At 42.2% G+C, this 22,793-nt stretch overlaps 1 protein-coding gene across 1 annotated transcript in view; it reads left to right on the plus strand.

Moving 5' to 3' along the window:
• The first annotated feature begins 15,458 nt into the window (after positions 1-15,458).
• Positions 15,459-22,793, plus strand: part of MRPS9 (mitochondrial ribosomal protein S9) — a 39,435-nt gene continuing 32,100 nt past the window's right edge. The window contains exon 1 of the mRNA XM_065419988.1: positions 15,459-15,590. Coding sequence (XP_065276060.1) covers positions 15,546-15,590 — 45 coding nt within the window. The 5' untranslated portion in view covers positions 15,459-15,545. The remainder of the gene's footprint in view (positions 15,591-22,793) is intronic.

Here is a 22,793-nt window from a genome sequence, read left to right on the forward strand (position 1 = left end):
CAGAACAAGATCAGAAATTCGGATATTTAAAGCTGAATCCATCAACTGCCTCCATCAGCACTGCTTCAGTTTTGGTGCCTTTCTTGGTACAGGCATATTATTAGGTTGGAAGACCATCAAACTCTGAAGTGTGTTTACCAAGGAATGCTGGTACATGGCCAATGGTCACTTGGTCACCAAAAGCTTCGGTGGAGTGATAAGATTGCTAGTGATGGAAATAACTATGGTGGTCTGAATATCCAGCCAGACCACCTTAAGGACCTTGCTAGAAATTGATCTGGGTGGTGCTCAGTCTGCAAGGAGGCTACATTAAGATGGCCACTTGTCTGGTTTTAAACCAGACAGTCCTCTTTTTGGGTGGTTTGTCCCCCGTCCGGTACTGAGACAAAACTGGATGTCATTTTGTCCAGTATGGGATGGGGAACGCCATTTTGAAGAGTGCACTGCTCCAACCCCACTGGCATGTTCTCACACACACAGTTTATGTGAAGTCACGCTGGCGGGTCAGGGGTCCACACTCTTCAACCTGGTACTCCCTTGTGGCAAGGTCATCTCAGCATGGGTGGGCCCACGCTGTTCCCAGAAGTACAAGAATGTCCGGTATCCCAGGAACATGTGCGTGGCCATCCTAGGCTACCTTCCTTTTGGATTTGTCATGATGATGATGAAATGGGAGCATAAACATGGTGGGGGGTGGAGGTGCACTTTCAATAATCCATCTCAAGCAGTGAGTGCTTCTAAAAACGAGGCCTTGAGAGGTCTGTTTAAGAGCTGGTTGGAAAATGATAACAAACATTTTTTGAAAAATGCTGAAAATGTTCATTTCTCCCTCTTTTTTTTTTTTTTGGCAAAATGCTATTGTCAAAATTCTCTGACCAGCTCTAGCTTTATATATATATACGTATGTATGTGATGAGCTCCACTTAGCTCTGAAGACTTGCCACCTATATACAGAGGTGGTGACAATATTAATCATGAAACCCTGCTCAGCAGAAGACTGTAACAACCTCTAAATACAGTAGAACTTCTACATGCCAAAAATATAGTCAAAATCTTGCTAGCTGTTTAATACACTAATACACTAAGGGGTTCTCAAACTTCATTGCACCACAACCCCCTTCTGACAACAAAAATTACTACACGACCCCAGGAAGGGGGACCAAAGTCTGAGCCTGCCCGATCCCTGCACCCCAGGTGGGGGGGGGGGGGGGCAAAGCCAAAGGGCTTCAGCCCCAGGCAGGGGGTCTGTAATCTCAGCCCCACTGCCCAAGACTGAAGCCCTCAGGCTTTGGCCCCGAGAGTGGGGCTCGGGCTTTGGCTTCAGCCCCTGGTCCCAGTAAATCTAAGCCAGCCCTGTCAACCCCATTAAAACAGGGTTGCAACCCACTTTGGGGTCCCAACCCACAGTTTGAGAACCACTGCACTAAGCTAAAATCTGCTTTCAGCTACATGAATGCAATTCTCACTGAAGTAAATGGGGTTGCACCAGGCAAAAGTCAATTTATATTAAAATTCATTTTGAAAGAGATAGTATATCAAGTGGTTATATTTTAATGTGTTTTGATTTTCGCAGTGTGCTTTACTTAGACTGTAAGCTTATTGGGGCAGGCTCCACCTTTACATTACATGTGTGTACAGTGCCTCTCATAAATGGGTCCTAATCCTTGATTAGAGCCTTTAGGTGCCACTGCAATACCAATAATAAATATTAGTTTTAAAGACACCAGAATCCTGCTAACTGTAGTCTGCCTTAGTTTTCAGATATACATTAAATATCAACATGTTTTATGTGTGTATGTTAGCGAATTTTAATATGCTAAGAACAAATGTGTAGATTAGGTGATCAGTGCAACACAACTGGTGAGTTAAAAATAGAATAGCATCCTTTTCTTTTATTCTTTTGTAAATTTGTCATATGTATTTTCCATATTACTTACTATACAAATATAATTTTAAGCAAAAAAAAGTCTCTAACTTTGGATTGAGAAGAGAACAACTTCTTGTGGATCAAATTTCATTATTGTAAGGACAAAAACCTTGAATGCAGTGTTCCTGATGTGTGGGGGAGGATGTTGAGAGTCCACACTAAGGTGATCATGACAAAAAAAGAAAAGAAAATACAGCTGATTAAAAAGTACAAAATGTTCATATTTAAACTTTTGGTGCAAAACTGTATATTCTTGTGATCGCCCCATCTCAAAAAAAAGTTATATTGGAATTGGAAAAGGTACAGAAAAGGACAGCAAAAATGATTAGGGCTATGTAACAACTTCCATATGAGGAAAGATTAAAAAGAGTTGGACTTTTCAGCTTGGAAAAGAGACGACTAAGGGGCGATATGATAGAGGTCTATAAAATCATGACTGGTGTGGAGAAAGTAAATAAGGAAGTGTTATTTGTCCTTGTCCTTCTCATAACACAAGAACTAGGGGTCATCTAGGGTGACCAGATCACCCAGGTCAAATATCGGGACGCGAGGGGGGGGCGTGGGGAGTGGAGAAAAAAAAAAACGGCAGAGCAAAAAAACACCCCCCCCCCCCCCCGCAAGCGCTGGAGGGAGGCCCCGGAGACGCAGGGTGTCAAGGCTGTATCCCCACTTTGAACTTTAGGGTACAAATGTAGGGGCCTGCATGAAAACTGCTAAGCTTATCTACCAGCTTAGATCTGGTCCGCTGCCACCATCTTAAGAATTCCCTCCCTGGGAAGCCTTGAGAAACCTTTCACCAACTCCTGGTGAATACAGATCCAAACCCCCTTTGGATCTTAAAACAAGGAGAAATTAATCAGGTTCTTAAAAAGAAGGCTTTTAATTAAAGCAAAAGGTAAAAATCATCTCTGCAAAATCAGTATGGAAAATAACTTTACAGGGTAATCAAACTTAAAGAGCTCAGAGGAATCCCCTCTGTCTTAGGTTCAAAGTATAGCAAACAAGATAAGCACTCTGGTAAAAGGTACATTTACAAGTTGAGAAAACAAAGTAAATCTAAGACGCCTTGCCTGGCTTTTACTTACAATTTTGAAATAAGAGAGACTTGTTTAGAAAGATGGGGAGAACCTGGATTGATGTCTGGTCCCTCTCAGTCCCAAGAGCGAACAACCCCTTAAACAAAGGACACACACAAAAGCCTTTCCCCCCCCAAGATTTGAAAGTATCTTGTCCCCTTATTGGTCCTTGGGGTCAGGTGTCAGCCAGGTTACCCGAGCTTCTTAACCCTTTACAGGTAAAAGGATTTGGAGTCTCTGGCTAGGAGGGATTCCATAGCACTGTACACAGGAGAGCTGTCACCCTTCCCTTTATAGTTATGACACAGGGGGAGCGTGGGGCCGAGGTCAGTGAGAGTCCGCCTCATCCTGCTCGGGTCCCGCAGGGGAACGAACGGGGCAGGGCTGCCGATGCCTCCGCCCCGGGGCCGCCGCGGGATTGCACCAGGTGGGCAGCCAGCCCAGACGTGACTGGCCAGGGGCTGGGCGCAGCGTGCGCGCTGCTGGGTCCCCGCAACAGGCCCGGGCTCCGGGGGTTCGGGCCCTGGCACCAGAGCCGCAGCCGCCGAGCGCCATGGCCGCTTCCTCCGGCCGTGGCAGTAGGAGCTGCAGCAGTGGCAGCTCCGAGTCCCGCTGCCCAGGTGGGAAGAACAGCCACCGCCTGGCCCCGCGGGCTGCCCCCCTACTCTCACTCCAGGTACCGCCCGACTGAGTCCTGCCTGCGCTTGGGACCAGGCCGGACTCTCACTCACCCCGGCCCCGTGCTCCCCCTGCGTCTCCGGGGCCTCCCTCCAGCGCTTGTGGAGGGAGGAGGAATGGCGCGCTTGGGGAAGAGGCGGGGATTTGGGGAGGGAGCCAATCGGGGGAGGAGGGGGCGGAGTTGGGGCGGGGGGTGGGGTGAGCCCTTCCGGGCTCCGGAGCCTTTACTTGTTTGTCCAGTGTCCCGACCTAACATTGGTCGGGACGTGGGACAAAGAAGCAAATATCGGGACAGTCCCGATAAATTCGGGACATCTGGTCACCCTAGGGTCACCAAATGAAATTAATAGGCAGCTGGTTTAAAACAAACAAAAGGAAGTATTTTTTCACACAACGTACAGTCAACCTGTGGAAATCCTTGCCAGAGGATGCTGTGAAGGCCAAGACTATAACAGGGGTTCAAAAAGGACTAGGTAAGGTCATGGAGGATAGGTTCATCAATGGCTATTAGCCAGGATGGGCACGGATGGTTTCCCTAGCCTGTTTGCCAGAAAGATGGATCACTTGATGATTGCCTGTTCTGTTCATTCCCCCTGAAGCACCTGGCATTGACCACTGTCAGCGGACAGGGTACTGAGCTAGATGGACCTTTGGTCTGACCCACTATGGCCATTCTTATGGTCATGACAGCAGCTTACTATTGTTTGTGAAGCACTTACAGCATGCTCCATACCATGAAGGCACAAGATGACGAGATCCGTGCCATAAGGCCCTTGCAACGTGAGGCCACAATCCTGAGCAGATTTATGCACAGGAGTAACTTTATGCCCAAATCCCCTTGTGTCAGAGTAGTTATACGCTACTTGTTTGCAGGATTGGGGGCCTAATAACTGGAACTGGGAAAGCCTAGAAGAATGAGTAAGTGACGTGCATGTTACAGTCTGCAACCCATCGGACACTCCACATGATGATTGTTGAGGTGGGACATCAAGCACCAGATATAGGGCTGGAGATAAAATAAGGGACAAGCAACAATGCACTAGCTGGTGCCCCTTCTCCCACTGCCACACCAGCCAGGCCCCCAGTTACTTCAAGGAGAGCGAGGTGAACTGTACAGCAGAGGCTTTGCAGGGAGCATTAACCTTGACCCCGCCCTTTTAAAGCCAAGCCCACTCCGCATGCGCACGCACATTCCATTCAGAACGAACACCGCAGCTTGAGAGCGACAGCGTCTGATAAAGGGAAAGTCGCGCACAGGCGCGCGGCCGGCCCGCCTGCGCCACCGCCAGGATCACGTCAGACTAACAAATCCCGCCTTTCCCCAACAGCCAATCCTCAGCGCGAGGGCGGCCGTTCCTTGGCCAAGCTCCTCCCCCTACAAGTGTCAAGCGTTCCAGTGCGCCTGCCCCAATTCCAGCTGTTTTCTCTCCCCTTCCTGCGGCCCCTCCCCCCCATGATCAGCACGGCTCAGCGACGCTGACAGGCTCGGGCCGCAAACATGGCGGCCGCCGTTGGGCGCGTGCTGCGAGCGAGCCGCGCCTGGAGCGCGGCGCTGAGAGCCCGGGAGGCGCCGGGCGCCCAGGTGAGAGCGCGGGAGGGAGGAACCGAGCGGCCCCGCCCCCCGGGCCGTTTAAACGCGAGCTAAGGGGTCTGTGTTTGGCTCGTATTCGCGAGACCCAGCCTTGCCGGGGGAGCCGAGCCCGTCGGCCTGTTCTGCGCGGGGGGGCAGGAGCCGGAGCCGCCCCCGCCTATCCCGCCTCCGTGAGGCATCGCTGCAGGGGGGCGCTGGGATCTGGCGGGAGGGCAGCCGGCCTGGCCGCTGTTTTGGGTCCTTGGTCGGGGATCGCAGTGTGCCCGGCGGGCGGTCCCAGCATCGGGCTCGCTGGGGCGCGGGGTCTTCCTGGCTTCAGGCCGGCCCAGCCCTGGGCTACACGGAGCAGTTAGATCTACCCGGATGGGGGGGAGGTGTGAGCAGTTCACATCCCTGAGCGCCATGGTTCGGTCACCCTAACCCCTGGTGTAGACACGGCCGGGAATTCCTCTGTCGACCTAGTAACTGCCGTGGACGGGTGGATTAAGTATAGGGATGGCAAAACCGCTGCTGTCGCTGTAGGAGGTATCCGTCCTAGGGAGCTCCACAGTGCAGTAGCCGTGCTGCTGTAGTGCCCTTGGCTTGGGTCTGGGCATTTACTGATGCAGGTTAAACCGCTGTCAGTTTGCTTTAAACTAATTGGAGTGTGCACAACAGTTGCGCTGGTTTGAGTAATTCAATATAAGCCAGTCTGTCTCCGTCTGTATACCAGGCTTTGCACATCATCTTCAGTCCCTTTGTGATATGCAACTATGGTTATGTCTTTTGTTGTTAAAACTTTTGTTGCTCAGCAGTGTAAAAAAAGAAAACCCACATCTTTGAATGACAAAACTTTTAATGATGAAAAACACGGTGTGGACAGTGCTCTGCAGGAGATGCTCTTCTGGCAACCAAGTTACCACCCCTCGGTGGGGGTGGTTCTGTTTTGTTGTCAGAAGAGCTCTTTCCTAGTGACAAAGAGCAGCTACACTGCTTACCTTACAACGGCGTGGCTGTAACAGCAGAGCCGTGCCGTTGTAAGGTGCACAGTTTAGACATAGCCTAAGGCTTTGTCTACACTACCACTTTTGTCACTAAAAAACACACACACACACCCCAACTGTGCTGTTGTGGACAGCGCTTCTCCTGCCGACATGGCTAATGCCTCTTGTGGGGGATGGTTTAATTATGCTGGCAGGAGAGCTTTCTGCTGGCAAAAAGTGGCTACATGGAAAACCTTACAGCGGTACAGCTGTGTCGCTGTAAGGTCCGTAGTGTAGACATAGCCTAAGACTTGATTTTAAGTCTGGGAGGACTAGTATGATGGTCTGGTTTGGCCTTCTGCAAACTGTGGGCCAAAGAGCTTCACCCAGGGTTTCATACAGTGGAGAAGGAGTTATTCTTCTCTGTTATGTAAGCGACTGCTGACCAGCCCAAGAAGTTGGGGCAAACTATAGCATCTCTTTAAAGATGCCCAAATCTTTGATTGAAAGACTTCAGTGATGATGAGTTGATAATCTTTTCATTGTTAAAAAGTTGACTTATTTCTAATTTGCATTTCCAGTTTGAAAAGCAAGTATAAATCAACCTTGAGATGTGTTTTAGAAGTGGTGTTGAATACTGTATTATAGATATATTAAAACATATAATATGCTCACTAATGATCTAGAAAGAGGGTGGAAGTGACAAAATTTTCAAATGACAAAATAATTTAGGATGGTGAAAACTGAGGAACTCCTGAGTGACCTAACAAAGCCAAGCAATTAGGCAACAGATGGCAGATGATTCAGAGTAGGCAAATGCAAGGTAATGTACATTGAAAAGAGCAATTGGATCTATTTACGCACATTGCTGGTTTCTAAATTAACCGTATCCATTCATGAAAAAGACTTGGTGTCCTTGTGGACACTTCAGTGTGCAGCAGTGGTTAGAAACACAAACAAAATATTAAGGTGTACGGTACAGAGAATGGAATAAAACTAATACTCCGAATATTGTAACACTATTATAATGATGGTACACTCTTAGTTTGAATATAGTGTCTGGTGCTGGTCAGCCCATCTCAAAAATGTAGAGGGGCCAAGTGACAGGTGCTGAGAATAATTACAGGTCTGGATAGATTTATGTATGAGGAGAGATTGAAAAGATTAGGACTGTTCAGTTTAGAGTGGAGCTCGAAGAGGGTACCTGATATCAACACCGAAATAATGGGTCAGATCCCTGTGTAAGTTGACATAACACAACTGATTTTGGTGGAGCTACACCAGCTAAGGATGCAGCCCAGTCAGTAATATAAAAAAAGTAAGTATGGTGCTCCTATTTACTCTTTCTCTTAATACAAGAATGAGAAGACCTCATTTTAACAAGCTAAGCAGTGCATTTAAATTGATTAACACCACTACACACAATGCATAGTTACTTTAAAGTAACCAGACACAAGATGATGAGTCCAAAAGCTTAGCAGGATCAAAAAAAGACTCAGATGTTTATGTGATCCCAATCTTCCATTACGTTTGATAAGTTTAAAAAAGTATAAGCGATATAAACCCTCCTGCCTTATTGCTGAAGCCCACCATTAACTAATTGCCTATTACTGACATACATATATGTACATGGACTAACTGTATATAGGACATGAGGAGTAGGATTCACAACCACTGGTTCCAAAACCCAGGTGTCAATTGTTGTCTAGGTAGCCCTGCAATTGGAACTTAGTTAACAGTTCTGTTTGGAGGGGAAAAAAACAATTCACTTCAGTGGTGTGTTGTTTCCAAAGGGCTTACAGTAATGAAAAGTAATATATTTTTTTTCTTTTCTCACTGACTTAAGCAGATGTGACAAAATACACACAAGGAGCAGATAGACTGGGTGAGCAGGTACCATTTTTAGTCACCTTTCAGAGAAGCACTTCACTTAAGTAAAACCGCTTCCTGTGAAGTGGCTTGGAACAGCCAATGTGAAAATTAATATAAAATTATTTGTTTATTTGTTGACTCATTGTGAAGGATCCTAAAGTGCTTTACAAAATACATATCAGAAACGAAGCCTTGGTATTGATACCCCCATAGACACCCTGGTAAAATGGACAGTATTGACTTTTGAAGTCTGGAGTAAGTCAACTCTGACCATGTTCCAGGGAGTTCAGGGGGACTGATTTTCTACTCAGTATTAATCACTAGTTTTATGCCCATTTATCTCCACTGACTTGAGTGGAGTTCGATAGGTGAAAATTGATTTAACAGTAAATAAACAGGCCATAGGTATTTCAAACCTGATACTTAGACCTCTGTGCTATTACTTTCTAAATGAAAATAATCTAAAAGCAATTAGTTTCTTAGTGCTAAGGAATTGTGCTAGGCTGGAGGAAAGGCTGTTTCTTTTCTGGTGGAATATTCTATTGTTTCAGGAGTTTCTTAACAACAGTTATGTTTTTAAAAATGGTAAGAATGCTATCTGCAAGAACGCTTTATGAAGTATATAATGAATACAACCTCTGATTTCCTTTATATTGTAGAGGAGTATTTTCTAGTTTGGCTTAAATACCAGAAGCATTTAACTTCACTTTGTAGTTCTTACCCAGATGACCCATGAAATTGTACTCTTATCCCAGAAGAGGTACCCTATACAATAGGTATTCATTTCCATAAGAGGCTGTTTTCTAATTCTGAACAGTTTGTGTCCAGGGACTTTTGATTAGTGATGAACTTAAACAAGAAGAATATGAATAGCTTGAGGGGAAAAGAAAAAATGGGAAAATTACAATAAAAAATTACAGGCATAATACAAAAGTATCCTGTTTAAAGTATGGCAGAGAGAAAGCAATCTTGGGCCTAGTAATGAGGATTCTTATGTTCATTAAAAAGAATTACAAATAACGAATATATGTGGAAAATAAGACTGAGTGAATAGCATTTTCTCCTGAAGTAAGTGTCTAGGAGATAATGTGTAGAGATACTTCAGTGTTTCTCTCTCCCAGACATTCACTAGAGCTTGAAACAGAGAGCAGAAACTGGGAATAAGCAGGATTTCCAGCACTAAAATTCAGTGCTTGTCTCTAACTCCTGTTTTATCATCTTATTGTTGGCAGAGATTTTATAAGAAACCATGTTCATATACCTCAGTTTAAAAAACAACCAAATACTTACATTCATATCATCCTTTTCATCTCATGCAGTATATACAAAGATTAATTTACCTACTTCAGGGGTTCTCAAACTTCATTGCACCACGACCCCTTTCTGACAACAAAAATTACTACACATTCCCAGGAGTGGGGGACCAAAGCCTGAGCCCAGCCGATCCCTGACACCCTGGGTGGGGGGCCAAAGCCAAAGGGCTTCAGCCCCAGGCAGGGGGCCTGTAATCTCAGCCCCACTGCCCAAGGCTGAAGCCCTCAGGCTTCGGCCCCAGACAGTGGGGCTCGGGCTTTGGCCCCTGGCCCCAGCAAGTCTAAGCCAGCCCTGGCGACCCTATTAAAACAGGGTCGCGACTCTCAGTTTGAGCGCTGCTGACCTATTTTATAGGACCTGGGCTGAATTGCAGTAGCTATTTTGAATCACACAGCAACGCTACGCAAAGGTTTAGCACAGGAAATAAAGAATACTATATCCAGTTGAAATTGCAGGTAGATTTTGGGTAGGCCTAGTTAGAATTTGTAATTACCCTAGTTAGAATTTGGCTTGGGTTAACAGTGCTGCAAAAAATGTAACAGAAGGACAGATTCTTCCATCTGGTGAAAGCAACGAGGAGTCCTTGTGGCACCTTAGAGACTAACGAATTTATTTGGGCATAAGCTTTCGTGGGCCAAATAAATTTGTTAGTCTCTATGGTGCCACAAGGACTCCTCGTTGCTTTTGCTGATACAGACTAACACGGCTACCTCTCTGAAACCTTCCATCTGGTGCAGCGTTTTGTACCACAATGCTAGCACCATATGATCCTGTGAGCATTACTCCAATGCAAAGTGGTATTGAGCTGGTATAGATGGGGGGGAGGGATAGCTCAGTGGTTTGAGCATTGGCCTGCTAAACCCAGGGTTGTGAGTTCAATCCTTGAGGGGGCCACGTAGGGATCTGGGGCAAAATCAGTACTTGGTCCTGCTAGTGAAGGCAGGGGGCTGGACTCGATGACCTTTCAAGGTCCCTTCCAGTTCTAGGAGATAGGATATCTCCAATAATTTATCCAAACCTGAGCTGGCTTTTGTAGGTGACAAATCTGAGGAACTGTCACAGATTGAAGTATCACTAGAGGAGGTTTTGGAATTAATTGATAAACTCAACATTAACAAGTCACCGGGACCAGATGGCATTCACCCAAGAGTTCTGAAAGAACTCAAATGTGAAGTTGCGGAACTATTAACTAAGGTTTGTAACCTGTCCTTTAAATCGGCTTCGGTACCCAATGACCGGAAGTTAGCTAATGTAACGCCAATATTTAAAAAGGGCTCTAGGGGTGATCCCGGCAATTACAGACCGGTAAGTCTAACGTCGGTACCGGGCAAATTAGTTGAAACAATAGTAAAGAACAAAATTGTCAGACACATAGAAAAACATAAACTCTTGAGCAATAGTCAACATGGTTTCTGTAAAGGGAAATCGTGTCTTACTAATCTATTAGAGTTCTTTGAAGGGGTCAACAAACATGTGGACAAGGGGGATCCGGTGGACATAGTGTACTTAGATTTCCAGAAAGCCTTTGACAAGGTCCCTCACCAAAGGCTCTTACGTAAATTAAGCTGTCATGGGATAAAAGGGAAGGTCCTTTCATGGATTAAGAACTGGTTAAAGGACAGGGAACAAAGGGTAGGAATTAATGGTAAATTCTCAGAATGGAGAGGGGTAACTAGTGGTGTTCCCCAAGGGTCAGTCCTAGGACCTATCCTATTCAATTTATTCATAAATGATCTGGAGAAAGGGGTAAACAGTGAGGTGGCAAAGTTTGCAGATGATACTAAACTACTCAAGATAGTTAAGACCAAAGCAGATTGTGAAGAACTTCAAAAAGATCTCACAAAACTAAGTGATTGGGCAACAAAATGGCAAATGAAATTTAATGTGGATAAATGTAAAGTAATGCACATTGGAAAAAATAACCCCAACTATACATACAACATGATGGGGGCTAATTTAGCTACAACGAGTCAGGAACAAGATCTTGGCGTCATCGTGGATAGTTCTCTAAAGATGTCCACGCAGTGTGCAGAGGCGGTCAAAAAAGCAAACAGGATGTTAGGAATCATTAAAAAGGGGATAGAGAATAAGACTGAGAATATATTATTGCCCTTATATAAATCCATGGTTCGCCCACATCTCGAATACTGTGTACAGATGTGGTCTCCTCACCTCAAAAAAGATATTCTAGCACTAGAAAAGGTTCAGAAAAGAGCAACTAAAATGATTAAGGATTTAGAGAGGGTCCCATATGAGGAAAGATTAAAGAGGCTAGGACTCTTCAGTTTGGAAAAGAGAAGACTAAGGGGGGACATGATAGAGGTATATAAAATCATGAGTGATGTTGAGAAAGTGGATAAGGAAAAGTTATTTACTTATTCCCATAATACAAGAACTAGGGGTCACCAAATGAAATTAATAGGCAGCAGGTTTAAAACAAATAAAAGGAAGTTCTTCTTCACGCAGCGCACAGTCAACTTGTGGAACTCCTTACCTGAGGAGGTTGTGAAGGCTAGGACTATAACAATGTTTAAAAGGGGACTGGATAAATTCATGGTGGCTAAGTCCATAAATGGCTATTAGCCAGGATGGGTAAGAATGGTGTCCCTAGCCTCTGTTCGTCAGAGGATGGAGATGGATGGCAGGAGAGAGATCACTTGATCATTGCCTGTTAGGTTCACTCCCTCTGGGGCACCTGGCATTGGCCACTGTCGGTAGACAGATACTGGGCTAGATGGACCTTTGGTCTGACCCAGTACGGCCTTTCTTGTGTTCTTATGTTCTTATGTTATGTTCCTATTCCAATCCCACTTCCTGTTGTCAGCATTGCAGGGAAAAGAGGTATGGCCAGCGGAAAAAGAACATGACTAGTAGATCCCTACTCTATGCTAATAGCCATTTGTAGTTTCAGCCTGTTGCCGCCATTAGCAGCCAGTGAAAGCTAGAATAGCCTTTAGGTTCCAATTTTGCAAATAAATGTATCTATGTAGTCTCATTATTTCAGTGGGACTACGCACATGTGTTTGTGTTGGGTGTGTAGTTTGTAGTTGCCAGTTATATCTGAAATGTTTAAGCTGTATCTAGTCATATATTTTCTAGTTCATATATGTTTTTAACTCAAAGTGCTGAATTTAAATGTAGATTTTTAAACCCTGACCTGGAGAGAAGACTCCTAGAAGCGAGAGGACAAGTCCATTCATTCTTTGGTTTCTCTTCTACAGCTGGCAATAAGGCTGCTAACTAGCTACCTTTAAGTTTTTGTCAGTTTGTTTATTATTTTTTTACTGTGGTCACATATACACCAGAAGGTACAGTGAGACCACAAATTCACACATTCACAAATTCACTTATGTGTGTGTATATATATATCTCCTCAATATATGTTTCACTCTATATGCATCCGAAGAAGGGGGTTGTAGCCCACGAAAGCTTATGCTCTAATAAATTTGTTAGTCTCTAAGGTGCCACAAGTACTCCTGTTCTTTTTGCAAATTCACACAGTAGGCCATTGACCAGCCATCAGATGATAACTGCTTCAGGTCACTGTTGAGTGTGGCCTATTGAATAGAACTCTGATATTTTCTCCATTCCAAAATGTTCCCCCTCTGCTCTTTTATTCTTGTGACTTCTTTCTTCCCACAGAGACAACTCCAGTCATCAATTCTCAGTTTAGTTTATGGAATAATTTGACTGCAGCAAGGCTTTGTTAATACTGACATAGGACACGTAAAGTAGTGCATAAAAATTGGCATTAAGCCAAAATTGGGACGTTCCTGCTCTGTCAATGATGCTTCTGTTTCTCTGGCAGAGTGCTTGATTGAAATTACAGTTGTCTTACCCACTGATTATCTTGGTGAAAGAAAAACAAATCAGTCTAGCCATATCTTATAGTCTTCCACAAAAGCCAAAGACAAGTGTTCCTTGGATTATGAGCTGGAACCATGTTCGCTACTATTTGTTGATAGGAATTCCCCTAGAGGGTTGTAAGAGGCAAAGGGATTAATTGTTCAGTCAAAATATGGTCGGTGTTCAAACCTAAGTATCGAAAAAGTCCTAATAAGATTTCTTAGGAAGTGCAGATAATATCTTACAATGGGACGCAATGTCCTCTACAGACTTTGAATATTCATTTTTATTTTATTTTCATCAAAACAGCAACCTTATGTAAATTAATGAATTTAGTAGCTTTTTGCCTCTAGAATGATTGACTATACCTAAACATTCATTTTAGTGTTCTTAGCATAATTCTTGTCCTGCATGGTGCATTAGGACATATACCTCTACCCCGATATAACGCTGTCTTCAGGAGCCAAAAAATCTTACCACGTTATAGGTGAACTGCGTTATATCGAACTTGATTTGATCCACCGGAGTGCGCAGCCCCGCCCCACCGGAGCACTGCTTTACCGCGTTATATCTGAATTTTGTGTTATATTGAGGTAGAGGTGTACAATGTGTGCCTGGGTACTAATTCATCTCCATGGATGTACTCTTTTGTGATAGCATTCTGTAGATGGTGAACTGTTAAACTTATCTACTGTTAAACTCCATCTAGGTCTATGGACACTGGTTTAAGGATAAGGATTGCAGTAGCAGTCACCTCATGCCATGATTTTATGTGTTTAGGGTGGAGATATAGGATGGGTATAACAAAGAGACTGAATGGTTCCAAAGTAACCGGTTTATATGGAGTGATACCATGCCAATTGCAGTAGCTATTTTGCATCACACATCAAAGGTTTAGCACAGAAAATAACATGATATCCAGTTGAAACTGCAGCTAGATTTTTGGTAGGCAGACTGTAATTACCCATTAGGCTAGTAAAGATTTTCTCTTCTAGAAGTTCTAAAGATTTTTGTCTCGAGGTGAGGGGAGAAACTGAAGACTTTAGTAACTTTCTAGTCTCCAGTATAAAGCCTGTTGCATCAAACAGTTTTAATATCTGCTTGAAATATTGCTTCATCTGCCTTCATATCTGCATATCTCTGTTGTAGGGAAGGGATAGGACCAAGTACGTTTGACATTTGTAATATTAATATTAACATTTAACATTTGTATTACAGTAGCGCACAGAAGCTCCAGTTCGGGTTGGGACCCCGTTGTGCTGGGTGTTGTAGAGAAACACAATAAAGATGTGGTCCTGAAGAGTTTATCGTCTGTACAATTCTGTTATCAACACTAGGACAAGAAAGAGTTCTGTAGGACACAGATTTTAACTCCAATCCTACAATGAAAAACACATGAGTGCACCCCTGAGCCTGTGTGTATAAAATTAAAGTAACTGGTGGGCTCTGGGGTGCCCCTGTATGGTTCTCAATGCAAGAATGGGTCCTAGACTATTTCACTGTCCCAAAAATGCATTGTGCCTAATTTCCTTTTCTTTGTTTCTTTGACAGGGCAACATGGAAACTTTATACCTTAGTAGTTTCATTACACTGTTGTATTGCACTTGGGATAGCAGAATTAAGTTTGCAGTTCTTTTCATGCTTCATTTAGAAGTTCTCTCTTTGTGAACATATGTATAAACCCTTTGAGATTATTTGTGTGCAGAGAGATAAAAGAATACAGTCACTGTTTACTTACAATGCCTAAGTGGTTTATTTGCCTAAAATTTGTTGTTTTGTTTTCATCAGAGACTTCTTCACATGTAATATTACATTTCATTCTATTACTGAAATCTGAGTGTATGTTACAGAAAACAAACTGAAATTGATTTAACATTTTTAAACATAGGTGCATAAATTTGATAAAAAGACAATCCATTGTTCACAATTTATTTTCTCATGTAAAAAGGTTAAACTGTTTCAACACGTCTGTAAAAGGGTCTTCGGCAGCTAGAAGAAATCAACTTTCTGAATAAGAGTGCCTTTTCTTAGTTTCTACACTACTGTGCACAAGGCACATTTCCCTTTTTATGCCAATAATTTTGCTTAGAGTTTGCTGTACAAATTCTTTTTTAATATTCTTTTTTTGTTTTGTTTTTGGTTAGACATTAAGACTAATCTATACTACTACAGCAGTGCAGAAGAGAAATGTTGCAGCCTTAGGACCTGAAAAGTATACAGAGGCTTTTATTAAAAACCAGATTGAAGAGTTCAACCTAGGAAAAAGACATTTAGCCAACATGATGGGGGAAGATCCAGAAACTTTTACCCAAGAGGATATTGATGTAAGTACAGTTGCTCTGTTGGAGAAGTAATTTACTATAGAGTTTCAGATATTGAAAGCACTTTACTTCAGCATGAGCCCCTCAGCTCTCTGTGAATTTTAATCAAACTGTCAGAATAAGAGAGAATACTACTATACATTGCAACTGTGGCTGTGAATAGAGATTCTACCCCTGCTATGTGTGTGAGGTCAGACATCGCAGTATAGAACTGTATACCCATATCCCGCTAAAGCACAATAGGTTCTTTTTAAAGCTACTAATGGATAATCCCCTTGATCTAAGGCCATAGGAACCACTATAAAGGTTTATATAGCACTTGAAAACATTTACTCATCATTTGACCTGCTGTGTATATTTAGGTCAGGTTTTCCTGCATGATACCACAGCAGTTGATGATACAAATTTAAATTTTACAGGATATTTCACAACCAGTCCTTGGTTCAGTTTTACTTAGTAATTTTAATATAACCTCCCCCCCGCACAAACTGCATTCTCCCTTTCTTTGTGGCTCCACTCTTGTTCCACCACTTCCCAGAAGGTTGATGGTGGGGAGAAATGTCCTTTTGGGTGGCCTTGTGTGGTGAGGCTGCATGAAGTCTCATGACTGAGCAGCATGTCATGGAACCAAAGAAGAGAAAATTGAGCTCACTGCATTATGGCCACTGTGGGAACAGGGAAATAAGATGGTTTTCGAGGAAATGCCCACTACTTTACCTGTAGTATCCCTTGGGGATCTGTGTGCAGAGAAAGCAGGTAGACTTAAGGTTAGGCAGCTTTTTCTGTCCTTCAGTTTGAGAAGCACTGGTTGAAATATTTTGCTGGATATTTTCTTACCTCTTCTCTGCTAATATAAACTATTTAGGCTGCTATAGGTGCTAAGTGTATTCTAAAAGATTGGGAACTGTTTTTGACTTCTTAATCATAAAAAAAGTTATTTCTGTGTAAACAAATGTCTAGATTTACAAGTAGTTGCAACCAACAAAGAATAGTCCCACCTTTTAATCTTCCAACAAGTTAAAATCCAATACTAGGCATAATTTTATGTTCAAAAAGATATTAATTAGAACATCTATTTTAAACTTGATTTTGCTCACTCATTGCATGCCTGGTAAAATAAGCTACTGTTTATGTAATAGCTGATTTTCACACATGACATACAATAGCTTTGACTTATTTTAATTTATATTTATAAAAAAATATGCACTCAATGCTTGATTCTCTGTGTGAATTTTCCTCAGTAAAAACAATATAAAAATGAACAGCATGCTGCCAACGGTTGGTTCTCTCAACAAATGACAATCCAACTTCTATTATAAAGATCACAAACTCAAAAAGCAATGTTCCCAGCTAATCTCTTGGACAGCACACACTTCACATCCAGCTCACCTCAGGCAAAGGCCTGAGCAAACAAAGGGGACTTACTCTTTGCCAGTAAGGTTAAAAGTCTTGAGCTCTGAGCCGTCATATGCTTACAGCAGAGATGAGCTCTTTTTATTTCTTTTAAGGACAGTAGCACTCTGAATCCATATTGAGGCTTAGATTTGAGACTGTGAGAATTTAATATTTGTATTTATTTTCATGTTTTACATTTTATAGTTTACATTTTATTTGCATTTGAAGTAGTGGATAGGCATGTTTTGATATTGATATCCTGATAGTGCCCCCGGAGATAAAAATACCTTTGCAGACCCTTACACCTGTATGTAGTCTTATTGACTTCGGTAGGACTCTATCGAGGTAAAGGTGTGCACTGGTGAATCAATTTGGAGGACTGAGGCCTTGATGACTTACTTTACTTTGCTTGTTCTGGCTTTTATTAAATGATAAAATTTCCTTTCCCTAAATATTTTATCTCAATTTGGCAAACAGTTCTCTTCACCCATAACAGAGCTTGTCTTTGTTTATTTGCATGACGTGCATGCACAAACTAGTAAAAACCTGTTCGTACAGCTCACACAGTGTGGAGGTTGTATTAACTTCTGTGTTGATTGCCTGTAAGGATTGGTAGTAGGAGGCTGTGCGTTCACTTACAATTCAGCTCCCTCCCTGCAGTCCAGGTTTCCTTTCCACACGTGGGCCTGTTTTTCGAGGACAGGCCTCTATAGGAGCTCAGGAAGTGGACAGCAGGACCATTTGATTGGGGCGTGGGTTCTCTTCCCATGCATGCATATATGCCATAAATACACATGTAGAAGATGGAAGATCCCTCTGCACACAGATCCCCAAGGGATACTCTGGCGATTTGTACAAAATGACTGAGCTCCACCATAAAGAAAAGTAGGCTCATTCTGGAAATGAGCTTTTGTAACCCACTTACCTTCTGAGTGTGGTGTTCTGTCCCATCTAGTGGCACCAAGACCACTTAGAGAGAGAATTAAAATGAGTCAGCTCTACAGACTTGCCTAACAGCCAGTTGGTTTTTAGCTCATGCAGTAGAGGCTCATGCACTAAGCTCCAGAAGTCCCCGGTTCAATCCTGCCCACCGACAACCGGGGTCGGTCGGCGTTACAAGTGGGGGCTTGTCCGGGATTTCAACTGGGAAGATGCTGAAGCTCGGGACGTGCTTCCTCAGCTAGGGGAAGTATGTAACCCACACACTTCCTGGGTGTGGTGTTCTGTCCTATCCAGTGGCACTGAGACCACTTAAAGAGAGAGATAAAATGGGTCTGCTTTACAGTCTTAGCTAAGAGCCAGTTGGCTTTTAGCTCATGCGGTAAAGGCTCATGCACTAAGCTCCAAGAGGTCCCCAGTTCAATCCTGCCCACTGACGACTGGGGAATGTCGGCGTTACGCTTTTCCTTACTGAAGTGCAGGTGACAAGTATGGGACCAGTTCAACAATTTTATTTCTGAAAAGATGAAAAAATAAAAGCGCAGCATTTTATTTAGTATTGCAGAGTATCTACTGTGCATGTTTAAGTTGCTCACATACCATCAGGTGTTGAAAATACTTTGAGTGCATAATAATGTCTGCTATGCATAATTAAATTTCTGTTATAAAAATATAAAAGCTGCTTAGCACTGGCAGCAGAATTATAAGGCTTTACACTTAGAATAGTAATAATTCCTTCTGATGAGTGCTTACGTACCTCCATGTCGTCTACTGTTAATCAGTCTGTACAGTGCATTTCAAAAGTAGACATGAGACTCTCTTTCATTGGCAATTTATGTGTATTTTAATAAAAGTTAAACCTTGTGAATTTTAAAACAGGTGCTACAGGGAAATAAGTTTACTATGTTTTAATCCTCTTGTTGGATGTTTTGGATGCAGAATTGCCTCTTACCGATGCTTTTATTTAGGAATGAAAAGTTAAGCTGTATATTACAACTAAATTACTGGGGGGGAAAAAGTCCAGCAAATTGATATATAACTGCAGAAGTCTACCAATTGCTTTTTAATTGGTATTATAGACCTTGCTCTGGAACCAGGATATTTTATTCTCCTATGTATGAATATGTGGTATGAAGTTTCTCTAATTGATTTGCTTTGCCCATTCCATTTGATGTATCATTTTTCACAATATTTCATAATTTGTGCTCATTTCTAATGAACAGAGTCGTTAGGACAGGCATGTCTAAGTACAACTGACAGCTAACATTAGGTGCCAGATGCAGTTTATAAAGCTATGTAGAACTGCAGAGAACAGTTTAAATAAATTAGCACCTGTACATTAGTCTCACTTGCTGGTAATTTATAAGCGAATCAGTAGAGATGACATTTAGGTAAGTCATTGATCAAGTTAACAGCTGCATACCCACTGCCCAGCTGGGATATCTAATTAATAGAGATTGCAGTCCTGACCCAGTGCTTTTTCCCTGGTCAAGTCTGTAATCCTTTTATTTTGTGATTTACCTTTAACTTATAGACATAGTAAATAGTCTGCCTTCACTTCAAACTGTCAGATCACTAATATTCTAGTTTAAAGCCAAAAATCTAAGCAAGATTAATATAAGAAAAGCACCTTAAACCCTGTGATCTATTTATATCCTAGTATTTTTATTTTTCCTTTTATGGACTTACTAAATACTGTTCCAGATATCTGAGCACAATATAAAGCTGCTGTCTTTCAGTAGAGTTAGTGTAAAAAAAAATAAAAATGTAGAGCAGCTCTTGTATTTGATCTATAGATAAATGTTAAGCATCTTTTGGTGAGTAGGGCATAGGTCTTAAATGATAATTGACATACAGACTGACTTATGTTTAAATGTAAAACAAATGTTTTAAGGAAACTAGTTTCACTTGCAAATGTCTTTGTACAAGGGTAGGAGAGTTGTTCCCCACAAAGAATTTTGTGGCCTAAAGCATATTGATTAAATGAGAAACCCCTGGCTCACAATAATATGCTGTTTGTGTGCCACATAAGTTCTCCTTTGGGTAAGGAGTAAGACATTTTTAGTCCTATAATAGTGAAAAATGTATGTTGGAGTTGGATTGGTTTTTAAAAACAATCCAGCACATTTAACTTTTAGAGGATATTCAGATTTTACCTAAAGAAACTCTTAAAAACTGTGAGTGCTATTCTGTGTAAAATGCTAGTCCCAAGGGAGTCAAATCTTCCTTACTTAAGCAAAATCCCCAGAGAAGTCCACTTGGACTGGTGACTTCTGTTTGTTTGGTTTTGTTTTTTCGCCTCCTTTTCTAATATAAAAAATAAGCTATTTAATATTTTGAGAAGTTGTTACTATGCAAATAGTTATTTTTTCTCATAGGACACTATGTATACATTTTTCCATATATGGTACCAGTTTTATAGACATAATGTTGATTTTAAAAGATGCTTGCAGCAGTAGATTATTTTTTTTATCAGATACGTTAACGTATTTATTTGCGTAAAATTACAGCAATCCCATAGATGAGATTACTTGACTTTTTCTTCACGTATCCCTTTAGCTTTGAATAAGAGTTTGTTGTCCTCAAATTAGAGTAGGGTTTAGCAGAATTTTTTGAGGAAAGTTAAGTGATTTGACCAAACGTCTGGGATATTTTTGTTTTTTGAAGGGGTTTGTAACTTTTTAAAGTGCCTTTTATTTAACACTTCAAACTTTCACTGCACATAAATCTCCACTAAAGAAACTTGTGTGGAAGTTTTTTTTTAAAAAGATATTGGAAACAACCACCATTATTAACATTCTTAGTCATTGCTGACTCAGTGAGAGCAACCGTTCCATTAAACATTTTAGCCCAAAAGAATATAGTATTGAAAACTGTCTGAGCTGGAGTTGGTATTGGAGTCTGGTTCAAGAACTGTAGATTTCCCAGCATAACAGAGTTGGAAAGGGAAGTGGGAATCAGGCTGAGGAGGCTGGAGAGCAGAGGGAGTTGATTCAGTAACATCATCTAGGGAGCCAGGGGCCCTACTGAAATGTTTCAAATTTTATGCCCTGAAGTATAGTCTCAGAACTGAACTGGTTTAGTATTCAGTGCTTAAAGCTTTATGTATGTAAAAGTAGAGTATAAGCATCATTGTGTCTGATTCTTCAATGTGCTAGGGACCTTTTGTGCCAATTATGCTGTAGCAAAGGAGCCATAGGGAAGATTTAAGACTCCCCTAGAAAATACCCCCATTGCTGGAGGCTTCTCCGCTAGCCCTGTGCCACCTCCATAAATGGTTTAAGCACAGGAAGCATTCCAGAGTAGGCCATGGGTATAATGGAGGCGAGGTCTGGGTGAATTGGAGCAGGAGGAAGCATGGCCAGGGTGGACTTGCACCATAACAAAGCTCCATAGGACCATTGAGGCAGTAGGACAGCTTAAGGTCTCCCTGGCCTGTGCTGGGGAGCTCTAGTGGCTTTGTAGATCCTGAAGACCGCAGACACAAACTGCCTCCCCTCTCTTCCTCTGCTGACTTATGAGTCTGACCTAATATTTTTTGCCAATCCAGTTTGAATTAAGGCATGGATTTCTAAATGCCTGAAGATACAATTAAATGTGCATCAGATGGCAATAAATTGGGCCATCTGAGGTAAAAATTGAGGCCAGATTTTCTCTGGCCGTTGGGAAAATGAAGGGACAAGAATCTTTGGGTTGCAAATGGAGGGAAAATGTGCTTTAAACCCAGACAACAGAAGAAGGATAATACTGTAAATGAGGGTGCAGCATAGCTGCTACGCTTTTTGTGCAGCTCCATGTCTGAGCTATTCTGCATTTTTGCGGGTAATTGGTTTGAGGGGCCACCAAACATCTACTGGATATGATGGGAACAAGTTTCAGTCCCTTTTGAGCTAGGGTGGATTCAAACTGGTAACCTACTGATGAAAAGCCCACTAGCAGTGTTTAAAGGTATCCAGTACCTCCCCAAGTAATAACTTTAAAAGTGTGTCCCATATATAAGTATGCTGAAGGAACATTAGGGTTACCAACTCAAGCACTTTTTTAAAGAAATGCTAGAATTAAATGCAACTCTTGAGTATATGCATTATGATTTGTTCTTTAATTATGTGATCACATTATATTTTTTCCTACATGGGCCATCAGCAGTTTGAACCCAGGACTCTCAGATCCATAAGAGAGACTGCTCTGCAACTTGAGCTAAAGGAGTAACTCCTAGCAAAAGAAGGCTGTTATCCTCTAGATGGAGCTCTCTCTAGAGACTCTTTGGCAGTGGGTTACAGAATTATTTGTGAGACAGAAGTGGGATGTTGGGTTTCAGGATTCTTTGGGTGCAGTTATTCTGAAAAGTAATGTGGTGGAGGGGGATGAAACTTTGTCTGTCATATATTAAAGAGCTGTATTCTATTCCCAGGGACAATTATAAGGCCTGTTCCCAAGGAAAATTTAATAGGGTTGTGAAATATTTACCTGCTATCTATAGCTATAACCTCCGCCACCGAACTTCTATCAGATATCTTAACATATTTGTCACTAGACTCTGATGTTATCCTCAAGACGCTGTTCTCAGCCTTATTCATACTGGGCTCCGCTTCCCACTGGATTTCCCTTCCCATCCAGTCAGTCTCCCTCCCATTTAGCATTAAGGGAAGGACAGAGTGGTCCCAAATACCTGTTCACACCCTCAACTTGAGAATCCCAGTCCTAAAGAAAACTTTGCAGTTTGGTCTGGAAAAGTCTGTATGGAACCTTTTGTGTGTAGTGCTCTCTCTACCACAACCATTTTGGGCTTGGTAATGGAATATCTTAGAATTCATTGGTTTGCGTTTATATTTTCTGGGATATACAGAATATAATTGTCTTCTAGATCTTGGT

This window comes from Emys orbicularis, chromosome 1 (genome assembly GCF_028017835.1).
Source record: "Emys orbicularis isolate rEmyOrb1 chromosome 1, rEmyOrb1.hap1, whole genome shotgun sequence".
Classification (NCBI taxonomy): Eukaryota; Metazoa; Chordata; order Testudines; family Emydidae; genus Emys; species Emys orbicularis.